The sequence below is a fragment of the Acartia tonsa genome, chromosome 13, assembly GCF_053477335.1.
Source record: "Acartia tonsa isolate MP-2025a chromosome 13, ASM5347733v1, whole genome shotgun sequence".
In the NCBI taxonomy this organism is placed as follows: Eukaryota; Metazoa; Arthropoda; class Copepoda; order Calanoida; family Acartiidae; genus Acartia; species Acartia tonsa.
In genome coordinates, this window is record NC_137272.1 from 126,487 (window position 1) to 145,370 (window position 18,884).

At 33.4% G+C, this 18,884-nt stretch overlaps 1 protein-coding gene across 1 annotated transcript in view; it reads left to right on the plus strand.

Annotated features, from left to right (window-relative positions):
* Window positions 1–218: 218 nt before the first annotated feature.
* LOC145304369 (uncharacterized) overlaps window positions 219–18,884 on the plus strand; it is a 46,359-nt gene continuing 27,693 nt past the window's right edge. The window contains exons 1-4 of the mRNA XM_080146235.1: window positions 219–763; window positions 1,601–1,674; window positions 2,295–2,356; window positions 2,979–3,054. Coding sequence (XP_080002361.1) covers window positions 1,612–1,674; window positions 2,295–2,356; window positions 2,979–3,054 — 201 coding nt within the window. The 5' untranslated portion in view covers window positions 219–763; window positions 1,601–1,611. The remainder of the gene's footprint in view (window positions 764–1,600; window positions 1,675–2,294; window positions 2,357–2,978; window positions 3,055–18,884) is intronic.

Sequence of the window (18,884 nt, forward strand, 5' to 3'; positions counted from 1 at the left end):
TATGTTTAATAAGAAAATTCCGACATTCATCTTAGGTTATCTTTTTAAAAAATTGCTATCTTTGAATTAAATATTCAAATAAAATTACACAGTACAAATAATAATAAACAGGTTTTGCTTACAAAACACAATCAAATTAATGGAAACACTTTTAAAAAGATAGCATTGATTTTAAATGATAAATATGCTCTAAATTTTTACAAAAACTAGGCAAAACATTTATTTTTTGTCGTTGATAACAATATCTTATTCTTATACCCTTATTTACAAATAGTTTTACACTAAAATCTTTTGATTTAATTGTTTTAACTCTTGTACATTAGGTCACATGACTTTAATTAATAATAAAGGTCCCCCAAATCCTTATACCAAAATGTATGGTGGTTTTGATTAATTAGTAAAGTTCCTTCAAATCTTATTCCAATGACAGCTTATGAGCTTTCTAGCAGCTAAGTGAGAAAGCAAAATTTCTATCGATAAACAACCTTCTGCAGCGTCAGGGGTCTTTGATAAGGTCAAATGGTTTCATAGCTATTTATCACTCTATATATATTACTTTAATCAAGAAATCATCATTCTGTAGGATAATTCTAATTCTATGGTCTTTTTTTACTTAAAAAAATTTAGGTGTTCCCGAAGGTGGTACCCTGGCCGTTGAACGAAGTTGGATGGGGATTTACCTCCAACTACTACAAGCTGGGGGTGGGGCTAGTCATAGACAACCCCAAGAAATGGGATGGATTTAAAATAATACTCGTCTCAGGTATTTTCATGGATATTTAGGGATAAGACAATGAACAATAAATTGATACACATCCCAAGTGGTGATAAAGAAAATTAACACTTTTTTAGATTTAAATTTTTAGTTGTAAGGTTTGGAATGAATTAATATGAAAAACTAAACTAATTGTGATGTTATGCTGAAGTGAATACATACTCTTTCAATTAATTAATGGTGGTTTATGATATACTACATACTAAGATTAACTGATGGATAAATACATAGACTAAAATAAAAACAAGGATATCAACATCCAATTAATGGACAAACAAACAAAAGTCTGTACTTGCAAATGTTCATTTGTTTTGAATTATTAAGAAGAAATAGAGAGAATATAAAAAAGATAACGAAACCGTAAAACAATAATTTGAGTCTGAATTTAACAACAGAAAGACGGACAAAATGGAGGTCAGTTGTCTGTCTCAGTTAGCAGTCGAGTGAATAATATTTCTCTAGTGGCGTTTCGCACTGACAGACTGAAGGACGGAAGGACAGACAGAAAAAGTGAAATATAGAGTAGCTTCACTACTAATGAAAAAGATAGATTATAGTTGAACAGATCTATAGAACAGATGTATATACAGACAACTACCCCCCCCCCCCATTTTCAATGACCTTTTTCGTCTGCTAGCAAATTGTTTTCTGCTACTTGGCATTGTTAATATTCCCGTTACCATTGGTTGATTTTTAAAGACCAAAATAAGAGTCGGTACAAGGTCATTGCGATGAAAAAATACAGTTATTTAACCCTTTCTCTATCTAGTGTTTTACTCAAATGTTGTTGCTTCAATGCTTGTTAATATCAATTCATTCATTTAGGAACCAAGGCCATGTTCAAATTTGTTCATAGATCTGGTCCGATTTGTGCTACTAGCCATCTTTATGATTACAAGGTAAATAAGTCTAAAGCACCAATTATTGATCATAAATAAGGTAAATAGATTATAAAGTACAGCTGCCGTATAGCTGCTAATTACTGAGAGATATGTTGACATTTATAGGTAGTCTAGGAATCTATGTCACTCTGTCTTGACTGTAAGTCCGACTGTCTGTCTGTAATGCATTTCTCTCTGTCTATTTTTCTTTCTCTGTCTATCTATCTATCTCTTTATCATCCAATTCTCTCTTTTTCTATCTCTATCTATCTAGCTTTCTCTATCCTTATCTCTCTATCTGTCTTTCTATATCCCTCTCTTTCTATCTATCTCATTCTTTATCTTCATACCTTTCCATAACTACCTCACTCTATCTATCTTTCTACCCCCCCCCCTCTCTCTCTCTCTCTCTATCTCTCTCTCTTTCTTTCTCTCTCTCCCCCTATCTCTTATACTATCACTATGTTTGTCTGTCCTTTTTATGGTTATTTACATTTTTTTGCCTTATCCTAATATATTCATTTACCTTTATACATAGTATACGGTATACCTATGTATTAGTCTAATCTAAAATCTTCGTGAATGATAAACTAAATCTTCTTAATGCTGTAATAGCTATAGTTTATTTATAATATCAGGGTAATGAATTAATAGAAGAAGTTGATAATATGGGCGTTGGAACTCTTTTCTTACTTTCAAGGTATATTTATTTTGTCAAATATTCAGTTCAATAGTTTTTATTTGATGAGGTTTCGTGATTTTTATTTCAAAATTGTTTAATATTTGGTTGCTTGTAAATTGAAAGAAGTAAAAACCCATCTTTCAATAAGAAAATATTTTTTTAAAGTAAAGTATTGTTTCTTAATTTTACAAAAGTCTTCTGAAAATGACTTTACAGAATATATTTATTAAAGTATAATTTCTTTTAATTTGTCAGTTAAACATCATATTTATAAGATACCATTACTGGGGGGTTTAATGCATGTGCACACCCAGAGAGAGAGAGAGAGAGAGAGAGAGAGAGAGAGAGAGAGAGAGAGAGAGAGAGAGAGAGAGATGGATCAATAAGCTGTTTATTACAGTGTGGTCCCAAAAGTTTTATAATAACGTTTTCCTCTTCTTGGCTTAACTACTTTGTGGACTTTTAATTGATTAGTTGCTTTATTAAGTTGAGTGTTCAAACGTTTTAACCACTCCTAATCAATCCTAATCTATAGAAGGTGAAACTTTTATGTAATCATCATTGCGGATGTACATTAATTTATTGGCTATTGTCTTATCCCTTTAGATCCCTGTTAGACACCACTAGTTTTATATTACAGGAAAAATCCCATGCCATTGTCTGAACTAAGAAAGATGCAAGAAACAGGAGAGATAAAAGCTTATGTACATACAAAGGTAATAAAATATTTTTCCAGTAAGGCTCCAAAACCAATTAATATCCGCGGGATTGGAACCGGCATTAAAAAATCATGTATAACATACTATAACAGACATTTTTCCACAAAAATTAAAATAAAAATCATGAAATCATAACAAAACTAGTTTTAATATTATAATTTTGCCTTTTAATATCCGCGGATAGCTGTCTCTAATAAGAAGCGATAAATAAATATACAAGCATCCGCTAGTTGTCGGGTAGTAGATGGGTTCAAATCTCTATTTTTAAAATTATATATAAGAAAAAATTCTGCTCTAAAATTTTAAACAAAATAGGATGCCTAATAGAATAGCTACTCTATAATTCACTTTGTCTGTCCATGGATTTGTTTGAAGCGAAATGGGGGGGAAATGAGATTTCTCGGCTGTCATTTAAGATAGATTGCTGATTTTTGGGAAGATCCAGGAAATAATTTACTTTTTCCGTTAATCTTTCGGTCAGGCAACAAAAGACAAATATTAATTAATTCTTTTGATTGGGTTTGTGATTTTACACTGTTTAATACTCACATACAAAATTCGCGAGTCGGCTCCTATTTTTTTCTGGCTCCCAATATCGAATCTCATATGTATTATAGTAAAGATTATAAGCAAATTTACATATATAATCCCAGAATTTTGGGAGCCAAATTATGCCTTCAAAGGCGATTTTTTTCAAAGATTTTTGGTGTTTAGGAGCCACTTTACAAATTTGATATGTAACGGTAATAAAGATGTTAAAGATAAGAAAGTATTGTTTATAAATAATCATAAAATTAGTAAAATTTAGCTTTTATTGAATGCAAAAATTCACCCAATCTCTTACTTATATTAATATTAAATGAAAATTCAACTGAAGTAAAACCAGTTAGCAAAACCTAACTTCTTTGTTTATGAACGGATTTCAAAAATTCTTTCACTAAACCCAGGGTGGTGAGGTATCGAGTGAGGTTGAGGGGGGAAGAGGGGGGCTACCTCACCCCCCCTAAATTTTTTTCATTTTTTGTTTCTTAACCAATTAAAAAAATTCTTTCACACATGAAATCACCAACCCCCGGAGAAAGAGGGAGGGGGACGGGAAGTATTTCCCCCCCCCTTCCCCCAATTTTTTTAACTTTATTGTTTCTTAACTAATTTTAAAATTTCTTTCACACATGTAATCACCAAACCTGAATTACAATTTGTCTTTTTTTTGCTTTTTGCTTTTTATTGCATGTATATGAAATATTGGGCGAAGATTAATTTATCGTCCATTGTCCTATCGCTAACAACCAGGGAGGGAGAGGAAATTTGGCTTTTTTTACACTAGTCCCTAAAGTCTTATTAATAACGTTTTCTAATAAGTTGGCTCAACAACTTTGAAGACTTTTATTAAATTATGATTGGTTGGGTCCTTAAGTTGATTGTCCAAAAGTTCAACTTCTAATTGTAATCTATGGAAGGGGTAATTTTATTATCATCTTTTAGGATATACAACAATTCACCGGCAATTTTCTTAACCCTTCGGATCACTGGCTAACAACACATTAAAGATTTGATTTATGAACTGTTGACGATAAAAAAGTATACATATCAGAGATAAGACAATGGCGATAAACTAATGTTCATTCCAATTTCCAAATGATGATACACTAAATTACCCATTCTGTAGATACCAATTATTTGTTGAAACGTTTGGGCACTCAGTTTAATAAAAAAACAATTCAATAAAAGTCCCCAAAGTTGTTGAGCCATCAAATAAGAGATAAATGGATAAACCAATGATAATAAACAAAATTAACGCATCTGTAGATAAGAATTGTAGGTTAAAATAACTAACACTTTAAGTTAAAACTAAGCAAAAAATTCAATAAAAGTAGTAAAAGCTTTTAATCCAATAAGTAATATGTTGTGTTTATAAAACCAGAATAATTTACAGTCAATTTCCCACGAATATTTAAATAAGAATAATCAATTTAATACCTCGTTTTTTAGCCGGGGCTTTTGGCTCCTCTCAGAGGTAACAAAACTTAATCTTTGATGATTTTTCATATTAATATCTGCGGAAAGCTGTCTATAATACGATGATATTAATAATTATTCTTGGGAAGCAATATCTTCGGCTTTAAAAGTTACATATTACACACCTAGTTTACTTTTATAGGCGTATTGTCTTGACAAACAAAATTACCCCTTCTGTAGATTAAACCTAGTGGTTGTTATTTCAATAATTGTAAGTATTGGCTCTATAATATCTATCCATCTAACTGTAAAAATGTTTAAAATACGGAAAAGTCATTGAAAGTAAAACTTTAATTTTTAACAAGAACAAAAATATTTATTTCATACCTAAAGAAAAGAAAATTAGATAAATTCAAAAATTGATTTACATAGATCACAGCTTATGCAAGGTTTATGCCATTTGAGAAATACAATACCCCCCCCCCCCCCCTCCTATTTTGAAAATTAATAGGCTTGGGATAAGTGCTATAACCCTGCTGGCGGGCTATCCAGAACTCAATAGGACCTAACCTTAATTTTAAAAAAAACTTAATTATCCCCCCGGGCCCCGCACTTTTTTTCAATTTATTAAAAAAATATATGTGTGGGTTGGTAGATTTATCATTGCTCAACAGGGTAGTTTGTGTGAAATAAACATAAATGCAAAAGATCTATAGAACACATTATGCGGAAGGTAATAGAATATGTGCAATAAAATATTGAACAGTTAACAAGAACAAATCAATATAGAGTATAATCAATTTTTTATCTTATTATATATAGTTTATTTGTCTGAAGCTTAAGATTTCATTGAACTGATTGAGTTCTTTATCTTAAGGAAGCTTTACATAGATCCAGGGAAGTTTTTAGACAACTTTTCAAATCCATTACTATCCCTTCTAATATATTGATTGATTGAGTATTAATAAATCCAATAGAAATACTTTAGGACAAATAATTTCTAAGGGATCAACACAAAGTTTGCATGAAAATTAATTAATCAATTAGTCCAGCTGTTTTCGTGGATCTTGTATTATATATGGACAGATATATAGACCAGCTATAAGAATTACATTTAGAATGGTAATAATCTAAAGAGTAGCCCTGCTTTGAAATAGTTATTCTCAATAACGTCTTTACTCAGATTTTTATCTTTATACTAGCGGTTACGCCCTTAGAGGTTTCTTAGGGCACTTTTATTAAATTGGACCCTCATTTTCATTTTAGTTTTTAAAGATGTTAAAAAATAATGATGTTTTCTTTTTTTTAGGGGGTGGGGGGAGTTGATTACCCCCATTTTCGTTTCAATTTTAAAAAGAAAATTGGGAGAGGGATTGGTAATTCTTTTTGGTACAGACCGACAGATACAGATTATCCCTTTCTTAGTGGCTGTTACTTAGAATCTTGTACAGGTTTTAGGCTATTTCCGAAAGAAAGCAAAACACACCCCATCTTTCCCCCCATTCCCCTTCTTTTCTACTTTTTTGCGGCATATCTAAAATGAAATGTTATAATGGTATAATCGTCCTTTAATCTTAAAACCTAATAGCATTACTTGGGGATTACTGTATAAGTAAGGTATACTCTTTCCCTCGTCCCTCTAACATAGAATAAAACCTGTCCTGGACTATAAAAGATTGGATAGATAGATATTTAGATAAATATATATAGGTAGATAGGTAAATAGATAGATAGTTAGTTAGTTAGATAGATAAAAGGAGAAAAGAAGGGGAAGGGGGGGGGGGCTAGAGGGATGGATAAACATTATCACATATTTGTAGATATTTTTAGTAGTGAAGCTACTCTAGAATTCACAATGCCTGTCTGTCCGTTAGACACCAAATAGGGGAAATTTAGCTGGACTAAATGTTTTTAAAAATCAGCCTTGAGAAATCATAAAAATGAGTGATTATCCATCTCTTTTTGGGGGTTTTCTTTCCCACTTCTCTTCTCATCTCCCTCATTTTTATGATGTCACATGTCTGATTTTTGAGACACTACAGAGAAATTTGATTTTTTCAGCTCCTATTAACAATCAACTATAAAACATTTGTGGTTGTTGGGCTGCTTTTTATCGGGTTTTAGGCTATTTTTATATTTTCCCTATATCTTTGGTGTTTCATAATTATTCAATTTCTATAAATATGTTTGTCCTTGTCTCAGGGGCATACATTTTTAACAAACTTTTCCGTTAAACATTTTATAACATTTGAAGATATTTCATCTCCCATTGTAAACATAACAACTTTTACAGGCAGTGGGGAATTTAAGATTTTTTTCGAGAAAGGATAAATATAAGTGTAGATATTTTAATATCCCCCCCACCCCACTACGAAGAAGAAGACGAATATGTCTACTTAAAGGATAAAAGCGCAACTACTCTATGATTAGAGTAAGTACATATCATGGGTACAATAAGTACATAAGTATCATAAGTACAATGGGTAGATAAAAGCTTTTCTATAATTATGGTCGGTCCATCCGTCTGTCCGTACTCCGTCTGGAACGGATAGCTATTTTCGTTAATTTAGGCATGTTAGAAATGTCCTATCAATTTCAAACAATTCATGGGGATTCCTGTAGGAGATAGGTACAAATCATAAAGGGTAAATTCTTTATAATCGTTACCAGAATGTCCGTACGCCCATTTTAAACAAGCTGATTTTAAATTTTTTAACAACCAATTTTTATGTGAAATAATTGTCCGATTGTATGTCGTTAAACCTTATCCTGTATTTCAACAGTTTTTTTAACAAACAATGAATAAAACATCCACAAAGCACAATTGTATGTTAATTTGTTGTTAGATTGCTTAGATACTAAATACTGTTTGAGGACATACTTACATTTTAAGGCATGATAATAAAGATACCTTTTAATAAAATTGTACCTTGTTACAGGAATTAAAACAGGCCTAAATTAAGCCTTAGACTTTAAATACCACCATCCTAAAAGATTTTTTAAAACGAAGTTTTTCTATAATTAGGGTCAGTCCGTCCGTCTGTACGTCCTAACAGTTGGCTCTTTTCGTTTATTTAGACATGTTATAATTGCCCTATCGATTTCAAACATTGCATGATGATTTCTATAATAGTATTAGTAAGGTACGTAGTAACTCTATAATCGTTACATGAAATCCGTACTTCCATTTAAAACATTCAGATATTTCACTTTTAAAAGCGAAGCTATTCAATAAATAGGGTCGGTCCGTCCGTCCGTACTCCCATCCGTAACGGTTAGCTCTTTTCATTAATTTGGACAGGATATAATTGACCTATTGTTTTCAAACTTTGCCTGATGATTCCTATAATCAGAATGTCTGTACGTACATTTATAATATGTTGTTTTTTGACAATAATTTTTCATGTGAGTTAATTATCCTATTCATCTGATTTTTAGAATACTGATTTCTATGACAACAAAATACAATGTTATTATTAAGTCCTAAAAATATGAATATGTCCTTAAACATTATCCTGTATTTAAGCAATTTTTCTTCCAATTTTGTTTATGCTTTTACATTTAGATTCTGCTTATACACTGATACAGTTCTGACACTCTACAAGTGTTTATGTTCGTCTGTCCTTCCTTTAAAGTACAACATTTTTTTTGTATGATATCTTTTTTCTATTCATTTGATTTTTGAATATTGATTCCAAGAGCAATACGTACAATTTTATAAGCGAAGCATCTACACAATTTTATCGTAAAATGTAAGCATGTCCTTAAACAGAATCCTGTATTTAAATAGTTTTTCATCACAAATAAACAGTCTATGTTATGCCCAGTTCAGAAACAACTTTTGGAGGTCGACCAATTTATTCTGTAGGTCAACCTAAACAAGTACAACTAACAAATGCCTTTATAAAAGCTTCAAACTTTTCCAGGGGTCGACCTATGTCTTTTGTGAACTAGGCTTTAATGTTCGTTTGTCATACCAACTAAATTTATAGCTTCACTTTTATGGATATTCTGACAGCCACACTAACCATCAGAAGTCACCAAAACAACCCCTAAATTTGTATTTCTGAGGTGGGGAGGAGAATTGTTATAAATCTCCTTAACCTTAATACAGACCAAGGTGAAGCTTCCCTAATTTTTGTAGCCGCCAGAATAGCCGTTTTCAAGATCTAATATCTTACTTACATAAATTAATTTACAGCCCTTAGTTGATATATTTTTTTACTTTATTTATTAAAAAATATTTTAGTAGCAAAGCTCTTTAGAACTGACTTTGTATGGCCGTTCAAAATTAGAAACATTATTTAATAACAAATTTTTTTTTTAAGATTGAAGCTATTCTATAATAAATAAAGAGTGTTAAAAAACCAATCCCTTCCCTTTTTTCAATACAAATCCTTCAGTTTTTGTCAAAAACTTATAAAAAATAACACAATTCATGCTCAAGCAATGACAATGAGAAATCAACATTGAATTTTTAATTTACTCACCTCTCCATATTTTTAAAATTTAAAATTTGAGTAACCCCCCCGACAACAACGAACAACTGTTTTAGGTTAGGTTAGGTTTTAGGTTAGGTTAGGTTTTAGGCTAGGGAGCTGAGCGCTGCGGCTAGGCAGGCAAGGGGGCCGAGCGCTGCGGCCAGAGTTCATAGTTCGTTTTTGTTGGGGGGGAGGGGGGGACTCAAATTTTCAAAATTGAAAAAAAAATTTCTAAGAGGATATTACCCATTTTTTTATGTTATATAATCATCCGATTGGTCTGATTTTACTCCAATTGCCAGACAGACATCCTTTTTTAGAAAATCTTTGCTTTTTAATAAATTATCTTCATCATTAAGCTGGCAATGATGTCTTTGAAAGGAAAATGAAAAAAATGTTTTTTTTTTAGTAGCGAAGTTTCATTATAATTCCCTTTGTCTGTCCGTCAGTCAGTAAGTCCGTGGTGCTAGTGATTTTATCAGCAGCTATTAAAGTTAGAAACATTTTTTTTTTCAGAAGATTCTCTAAAACCTATGAGCATCTAGTAGGTAATTTACTTTGTCCAGTCGTCTGTCGACCATTCTACAAAAGGATAAATATTATAAAATGACTTATTCTCAAATTTATTTGAATTTATATTCTTGATTTAAACAAATGCTCTTTAAACCTCCTTGTCCGTATTCCCATCCATGATTCTTTCATGCTGCGCTACTTCTACTCTCTTTCTCTCTATCTTTCCCATTTACTTTTTTCTCTTTCTCTCCTTTTTTCCCTTTCTCTGTCTTTCTTTATCTAATTCTTTATCATTTTCTCTATCTTTTCCATTTACTCTCTCTCTCTCTCTCTGTCTGTCTCTCTCTCTCTATCTATCTATCTATCTATCTATCTATCTATCTATCTTTCTCTTTCTTTCTTTCTACTTTTGTTTAAAACCAAAAATAACTGCAAACCAATCAAGTTTTTATGGATATTGTACTCCTGTGGTAGGGTGAAGCGTTTCAAGTATCAACCCTACAACGCGAGTTCAATTCAAAAGAGCCCCTAGCCTTTAAGGATTCTATCAATAAAGAACTACAAGTAGTTACTGTTTAAGAGATATATTTGAACTGAATACACATACAACAAAGTTAATAGCTTATATACAAAACAGATTACAAATGGGTTAGGTAGAGAAGGGTGTGGGGGAGACGGGGTGAACAGTAGAGTGGTAGGCTCCCGTAGGGGGTAAGGTAGACGTCTCCCGGAAAAGGGTAGGTTGCTGGGGGCATGAAGTGGGGAGGGGCAGCGCCCCTCCCATTATCAGCGGTGTATAAGTTGACCGCCGTCTCTGATGCGCAAACAATGGCCATAAATGGGCTGGCTAGAATTGTGATAAGCTGTGGATTAGCGTCTGGGTGTTATTTGGTAAACACGGAGCATCGCATACTCTGGAAAAGGCTTGTCCGTATGCCGCCTACCACACTCCTATTCCAAAGAATCGGACAAAATGTTTTTTTATAATACATTAACTGACAAAACAAGGATAACAACATCCATAAAAGCAAAGGTTGGTAAATAAACAAATATATTATGCCAAATTATCTTAGTAATCATGTTCCTAAAGATTAGGGTATAATTAAACTTTTAAACTAAGAAACGATAAAAAAAGTAGCTGCGCTTTCTAAATTGTTCCCAGTTGTTGCAGGAATCATCATTCAAAGGTAAAAACGTTAGGAAAATTCCTAAATTAAAGGTCATATCTAACCGTTACGGACAGACATACCTAGAAAGTAAGAGATAGAGAAATAAAACTTTTGGGTCTAATAAAATAAACAGCCCATTGTCCCCTTTCTCTCTGCAGTTATTTCCTATATAAGATTAGATATAACTATCTCCCTATTGGCTAGTTACCTATTATGATCTTATAGAACAATTTTATTGTCACCCTATAGGTTAAGAAAATATAGAAAAAATCTTAAACTGTTTTTAACCTATTTTTAAAACGTATATAAAAAATATACTATGACACCAGTAAAATCAGACTGCAGAGCCTAAATTTGAATTAGGTCCCCAATAAACTTTTTTGGGGGGATTTAAATATTAATTTTTACTGTTGCCGTAGTCATTTTGATCAAAGCAAAAGGTCTTTTTCTTATTTGGGTAAAATTCGTAGCTTTTAGAGTGTTTTGCTTCATAAATATTGTATTCTGGTATAGAGTAAAATTAGACCTTATGATTTTACTATAAAAATTCACTAAAAAGTTAAATCTTTACAATATACCAATGAATTAACATTAACATGTTTGTGTTCGTTCACCTATTTTAAACACATAAAAATTGGCTGTAAAGGGTTAAATTTGATGTCAACATGACAAGATGTCAACAAATGTTTATGCAATACAACAAAATTATTTTTGACACATATACAAATATGATATAAAATAAGATTATTCAAACTTATTTTTTTAAATATTTTTAAAAATTATGTATCTTTTACGTGTATAGTTTTCATTCTTTTCATTTTAATTAGATAAAAATTATTTAACTACATTGTAAATAAGTCACTTTGTGAAAACACTCTTTCGGAAATCATAAAAAAATTGAAATGAAACAAGAAATCTTATTGGTTTAACTTTAGCAAATGTGTTTTATTGTATTATGTTAAATTTTTTACTGAAATTGATTGTTTTAGAAAAAAAATTATTTCCATCGAACAGAGTAGAGTTTTTTATTATTGTATTGATATAAAATGAATCATATAAAATTGTTCTGTAAGAAACAATTTAACCCCAAACTAAAAGTTGCTTTTGCTTCCGTCAAAATTAACACAGCAACATATAAAATTAATTTTTAAATCCCCCCCAAAAAAGTTTATTGGGGACTTAATTCAAATTTGGGCTCTGCAGTCTGTTTCTACTGGTGTCATAGTATATTTTTGATATATGATTAAAAAATAGGTTAAAAACAGTTTAAGATAAGATAATTTTCTTAGAAAATACTTGCCTAAATTGGTTTTATTTTTCTTAGAATCTTTAAATTTATCTAATAACCTTTACAAACTGAAATTTTAATTCATACACTTTATTTCACTCTCTTTAGATTTTTTTTTTTTAAAGTCAAAATCAAATATGTTTTTGAAAACATGTTGTAACATAAACAGAGGTAGGTTTTTAAAAAAAGAATGCTGTGTTAATGCAGAGAAGAAAAAGAAAGGTGAGGGCAAGGGGAAATATTTTTTTCAATATTGTATACTTTGGCATTAAAACTGAGACTGCTTAAATGGCTCTTTTGGTTAAGGCGTCAGGTTTCAGATATCAAGTAGGGTTGGGCCGGATAGTTTTTTGGCCGGATACCGGATACCGAATATCCGGCCGATTTCAAATGCCGGATATCCGGTATCCGGCCGGATATCCGGCAAACGCCGGATATTCGGCAAACTACCGGATATCCGGCCAAATTGCCGGATATCCGGCCGGATAACCGGCCAAATTACTGGCATCTTATTATATAAAACTGGCGGCTACGCCCTTAGAGGCCTCTGAGGCACTTGAGGGGGCGATTTCTCTTGGTAGAGTTGTGGTACCCTCCCCCAAAATAGTTATAAACCTTCCCAGGGCCTATGAGAAGCTACCCTGTAAAGGAGAACCCTATCGGTTCAGCGGTTAGCGAGATCCTTCAATACAGACAAACAGATACACATCTTGTTACTTTATTATAAGGATTCAGGTTAAAACTTAAAAATTATGTAACTATTAAATGGTCTTTCTTCTAAGCAATTAAACTAATAAACTATTACTACCCTCAATCTGTAATATTAACCCCAGTTGGAAGATGGGCGGGGAGGTGGCATTGATCGCATACCCCCCCCCCCCCCTGTATTTTCTCTGTATAAAAGGTAGAGGGCTATAACCCTCTCTATATAGCCCTCTCTATGTATGATTTATTTTAGGCTGAATTTTCGTGACCTTTGCAAAGCAAGTGATACAAATGGCCATTTATTAACTCCCTTCAGGAGTGGTTTTATGAAGAACTTTATAAAAGGAAAGTTGTTCAAAATTTAAAATAAATAATATTTGCTTTTCTTGTCATGATTATGCGGCATCTCCTAGGGAGTGAAAATTGAACTTGAAATTTTCAAATCTAATTTTCTCAAAAAGCCCCCGCTGAAATATTTTGGTTTTACCTGGAATCATCATAGTTTTATGTCTTTTTTCACCATACATAGGTTCCAGGGCTCGGCACTTACTTTTGTCTTGATTCAATTCTAGCCCACAGTGATGTCTCATGCTGAAAGAGCTCTTTTAGTTAACGCATCAGCTTTCAGATGTCAAGGAGGGTGGTTCAAGACCCACCAATGAACCAATATGTTTTTCAATCTTATACAGGGTGCACCACATAAATCCGGACTTTTTCTTATTTTTAAACAAATAAACATAAAATCGTCAATTTTAAAGATTTTATTGAATTTTAAAAACTGGGAAGCCACCTAGGTATATGACTATTAGATTATTTAATAAAATCGCCGCCAGCCTAAATCACCGCCTCTACCTGCCCCTTGATCCGCCCGTCGACCCTGGTCACCATGTCCCTGTTCAAGCAGGCGAAGTTGTCCATGATAGGAGCAATGAGAGATGTCTTTTTGGTATGGGCGCGTCTACTTGTTCATGCTTTAATGGCGCTCCAGGCCCAAAAGTCCATTGGATTAAGATTGGGGCTGCTGGGAGGCCACATCTTCATAAGGACGGGAGTAACCACAGGATCTAAATTAACCCATCTTTAAAGCTACCCTTTGACGCAGTAGCTCTCATTTGGGCCACAGTTAAGCTATAACAACGTTTTATACCTTTTTAAAAATGGCATGAAGATTAAGATTGGGTTATTAGCGCAATACATAGTCTAAAACGAGTTTCAAGGTTACATATTGGCCCCTGAAGTCAAGAATCGAGAAATTTTCAAGATTTTTGACGTTTTTGACATCTTAAAATTTACCACTATCCACTTTGTCGGAGTACTTCAGCCAAGTCAGCTGGGATAGAGAGCTCTAGTCTTTTCTAGTGTTTTCACTAGGTATCTGATAGTATCTCCAGCAAGTTTTATTAGTCCATCTCAACTACAGATGGGTTGAGGTCAGATTTAGTAGGCCCAAATCATAAATCCATGGTAAACTATCTGCGCAATTTTAATCTGCCTTGTTGAACATATGCGCGGCCGCTCTGCGTACACGTCCTCCATCGTCCAAAGATTTTCATGGGAAAAAAGGTCATTACTTGAGCTTTTTATAGTGGGTTCAAACGTCCTGATTGGTCAAGTAGTTTTGGCGCTATGTTTGTTTTAAAAAAGTCCGGATTTATGTGGCCCACCCTGTATACTTAGGCATCTAAAATAAGACTGTTGAACACATACACTTGTTTCATGCTGAAACAGTTATTCTAGTTAAGGCATCAGGTTTCAGATGTCAAGGAGGGTTGTTCAAGACCCACCACTAAAACAATATTTTTTTAATCTTGTATACATTGGCATTTAAAATAAGACTGTAAAACATATATACAAAAGTCTCATGCTGAAATAGCTCCTTTGGTTAAGGCGTCAGGTTTCAGATATCAAGAAGGGTGGTTTAAGACCCACCACTGAAACAATATTTTTTTCAATCTTATATACTTTGGCATTTACAGTAAGACTAAAACAATAAATCTACAAAACACACATACCCCTTTAGAGATTTGGAGGTTTGGTGAGAAAATATTTTGTTTCAAGTCTCACCAAAAACAAATTAAAAAATATTTTGATATTTTAAGTGACTGTATAATGTAAATGATTAAAAATATTTTTAAATTTTTTTTATTACTTATTATCTCAGACAGTGAAAATTAAATTTGGTGTTTGGGTAGTTGCAAACTGAAAACTATCGGAATGGAACCTCATTTCTACCCCTGAGCTACGATGACAGACATGGAAGAGTGTGAAATTTTAAAGGATACTATAAGAAATAAGTTGTATATTTTTACAACTGATAATTGGTCTCCAATATAGCTCATTTATAGAATGTTGGTTACCTTATCTGTATGTTGTGGGTTCGAGGCTCTCCAAGAGGGGCAGGGATTTTGTTGTTGTTAAAAATTGGGAGTTTCTGTGTAATAAAAGTTGTCACAAACATAGGTATTAAATAATTACTTTGTCCTCTAGGGGAGGGCGTGAGAGGTCAGGAAAATAGCTTAAATCCGCCCAGTAAGATAAGTATAAAGCTTATCTGAAAAGAATAAAACAATTGAGATCACCAATTTCTATGATTTTTAACTGTAGACAGAAAAAAAACCCTTAAGATACTTAAAGTTATTGAATATGTTTTAACTAAAAAATAAAAAAACTTAATTTTATCATAAAACAAGAAATATTCAAGCTATCTGGCTATTTTTTTAATATGATAGAGATTTTTTATGCTTAACAACTTTGCTTTAATTTTTTGTTTTGAAAAAATCAGTTTAAAACCGGTTTAATTGTGTTTGAAAATTTGATTATGAGTAATTAGTGTCATAAACACAGGGAGTAAGGGAGGGGACAATGGATTGAATATTCAATTTTTAGGAGTCTCAGACTTTGGGTACTGGCTTAAAGGGAATGTGCAAGAATTTAGCAGTTTCTGACTGAGTTTGGGTACTTGCGCATGAAATGCCGCTACTTGTTATGTATGTTTTTAATATTGCAGACGGGGAGAAGGGATAAGGGAAGTGGGGGCAAGGGAAATAACTACTCGTTGTGTTAGTTTGGAATGTAGCAGACGGGGAGAAGGGAGAAGGGAGGTGGGAGCAAGGGGCAAGGGAAATAAACAGAATAAAAAGGGGCAGTCATATTCTTGCTAGCAGCTGGCCGGGTCCAATAATCTTGTAATATAAAAATCACACCATAAAACCTCAATATATTTTATCAAAAACAAGTTGTGATTTTACTTTACATGACGCTATGGAAATCTATTATTCAATTAACAATCCCTTTATAATTTCCTACAAATTTATTGTATTAACCCATTAGTGCTGAGCGCCACTTTTATGGGCCGATCGAGCTGAAAGTTTCAGGGAAGCTTTATAATGGTCAAAACGGAATTCATATTTTTTTGTTTTGCTCTAGTGGCGTGTACAGGAAAGTTGCAAAAAAAAACGATTCGGCTCGGCCATAAATACCAACCAGGCATTATTACCCGTTTTGGGCAGTTTCTGCCGGCGTTAAAACCTGGTTTTGCTGTAAAAACCCGGTTATTTCGACCAAAAATCGAAAAATGTAATTTTGAAACGCCAAAAGTGAGATGAACACTTATTAGAACTTTGATACGATCCGAAATTGAAAACTACACAACCTCATGTAATCTATAGAGCTACAAGTATAATACCAAGCGATTTATTTCAAATTTAGTGTTTCGGCTATAGGTGCCGCCGTTTTTGGGTAAAAAAACCCGTTGCTCGAAGTTTTAAAAGACACACACTACAAAAAAAGAACATATAAAATTTGGGTGTTACATATCAGAAAACGAGAATAAGACTATTGGGTGACACCTATAGAGATTACTAGGGAATTATTAGGGTGGCTCAAACCCTTACTAATGACGTAAACTGTTATTTTTATTGGTTGAAAAGTTAAAACCGGGTAATAAAAACCGAAACCGAGCCGGGTTTTAAAACTGTCGGGTATTTATGGCCAAGCCGAACTGGGTCATAATAGGGCGTAAAAAAACGATAAAAAAATTTTATGAAAAATAATAATTTGAATAAATCGAATTCACAAATAGATGTACTTGTCAATAAACATTAGATTTCACGAAAAAAATCAGCAACTTTACTATAAAAACAAAAAAGTTAGAAGGGGTATTTTGAATTTTCATGATTTTAAAATTTTGTTGAGCTATACCGGAAAACGGAAGTAAGCTAAACTGCCTGCTCCAGGGGGAAATGAAAGCCAGGGTAGTAGAGGGGGGATTCCTACTGAGAATGATGCAATTATGAAGCCGGAAACCGGTTTTTTTTCCATTTTTCGGAACCAGGTTTTAATGCCCGGTTTGGCACTAATGGGTTAAACTGGATTTCATGCCCTTTCTTTGATAACTCTTATATTGAATTAATTGCCCATTGTCCCCTCCCTTACTCCCTGCATAAACAGCTTGAGTAAGCCTAGAGTAACCCTTGTCAAGCGGGAGAAGGTTAGTCTACTCTACCCTTAACCGTCAACTAGTTATAGGCACCTTTCCCTACTTAAGGGCCCTTAGACTACCGTAATCCAGCCTAAAGACACTCTTCCTTAAGCCAGGACACTAATACCCAGGTTATCTAGTACCCAGGTGGGCCAGGGTAACACCAATGAAGTCCTCTGTAAGCTTGAACCAAAGATCTTTAACCGTTACTAAGATATCTTCAACCGTTGTCTACTTTTAAGCCTTCTATACTACGCTAAAGGGTCTCTAACTACCCCCTGAAATTCAGATTTACATCGTAGAGTACCTTAGTAGACACTTTTGTGTTGTCATATTACACTAAAACCTCTACCGAATTAATAAAGGGTCACCATGGACATTCGGAGATAGATGCACATCATAGTTCCCCTAGAAAATACACTATACTTGAAATTTCACTTATAAATGTTTGAAAACATTAAATTCCAAATTGACAAAATCCATGTTTCTTCGATAACTAGCGAACGGATTGAGCTATAATCGATGTTAAGGTGTCTAAATGACCGTCTCGACCCCACGGACTCACACAAAAAATTTGGGGGACTTAGGACAATTTTTAGGGGGGTAGACCAAACGATGTTTGATTTTCTGATGCAAGTTTTGGCGAATTTTTTATCAATTTTTCTTTAAAAATCAGTTTTTCCTAGAAAAACTTTTTTATTTCTCAACCGATTTTGAACTTCAAGGTGGCAAAATGTCCGTCTTGCTGAGATACACACGTGTACAAAATTTGGGGTCAAGATTTCAACTCCTTCCCTGTCGGACCAAACAATATTTGCTGAAAAAGCTACGCCAAATCTTGTATCGATGGACTTACATCTTGTGGTCCAGCCCCCTAAACGTTGAGCTATCAACCTAAATTTTTTTGTGTAAATTCTACTCACTAAGACGGTCATTTTGCCGTGTTTAAATCTTCTGTAGCTCTATCCTAACCCAAATGAGAAAGAAAATGAGATTTTTCAGTGGCACCCTGCTGGGTTCACGCCAAAACTTGTATCGATGGACACAAATCGTTTGTTTTCCCCCCTAAATATTGTCCTAGGATATTCATCTTTTGCAAGCTGATGAGGCTCATTGAGACGGTCATTTAGACACCTTAACCTCGACTGTAGCTCTATCCTAGTCCAACTGACAAACTTTTGCCAAAACTTGTATTGATGAGTTGAGAGGCCGAAATCCAACTTCGCAAAAAC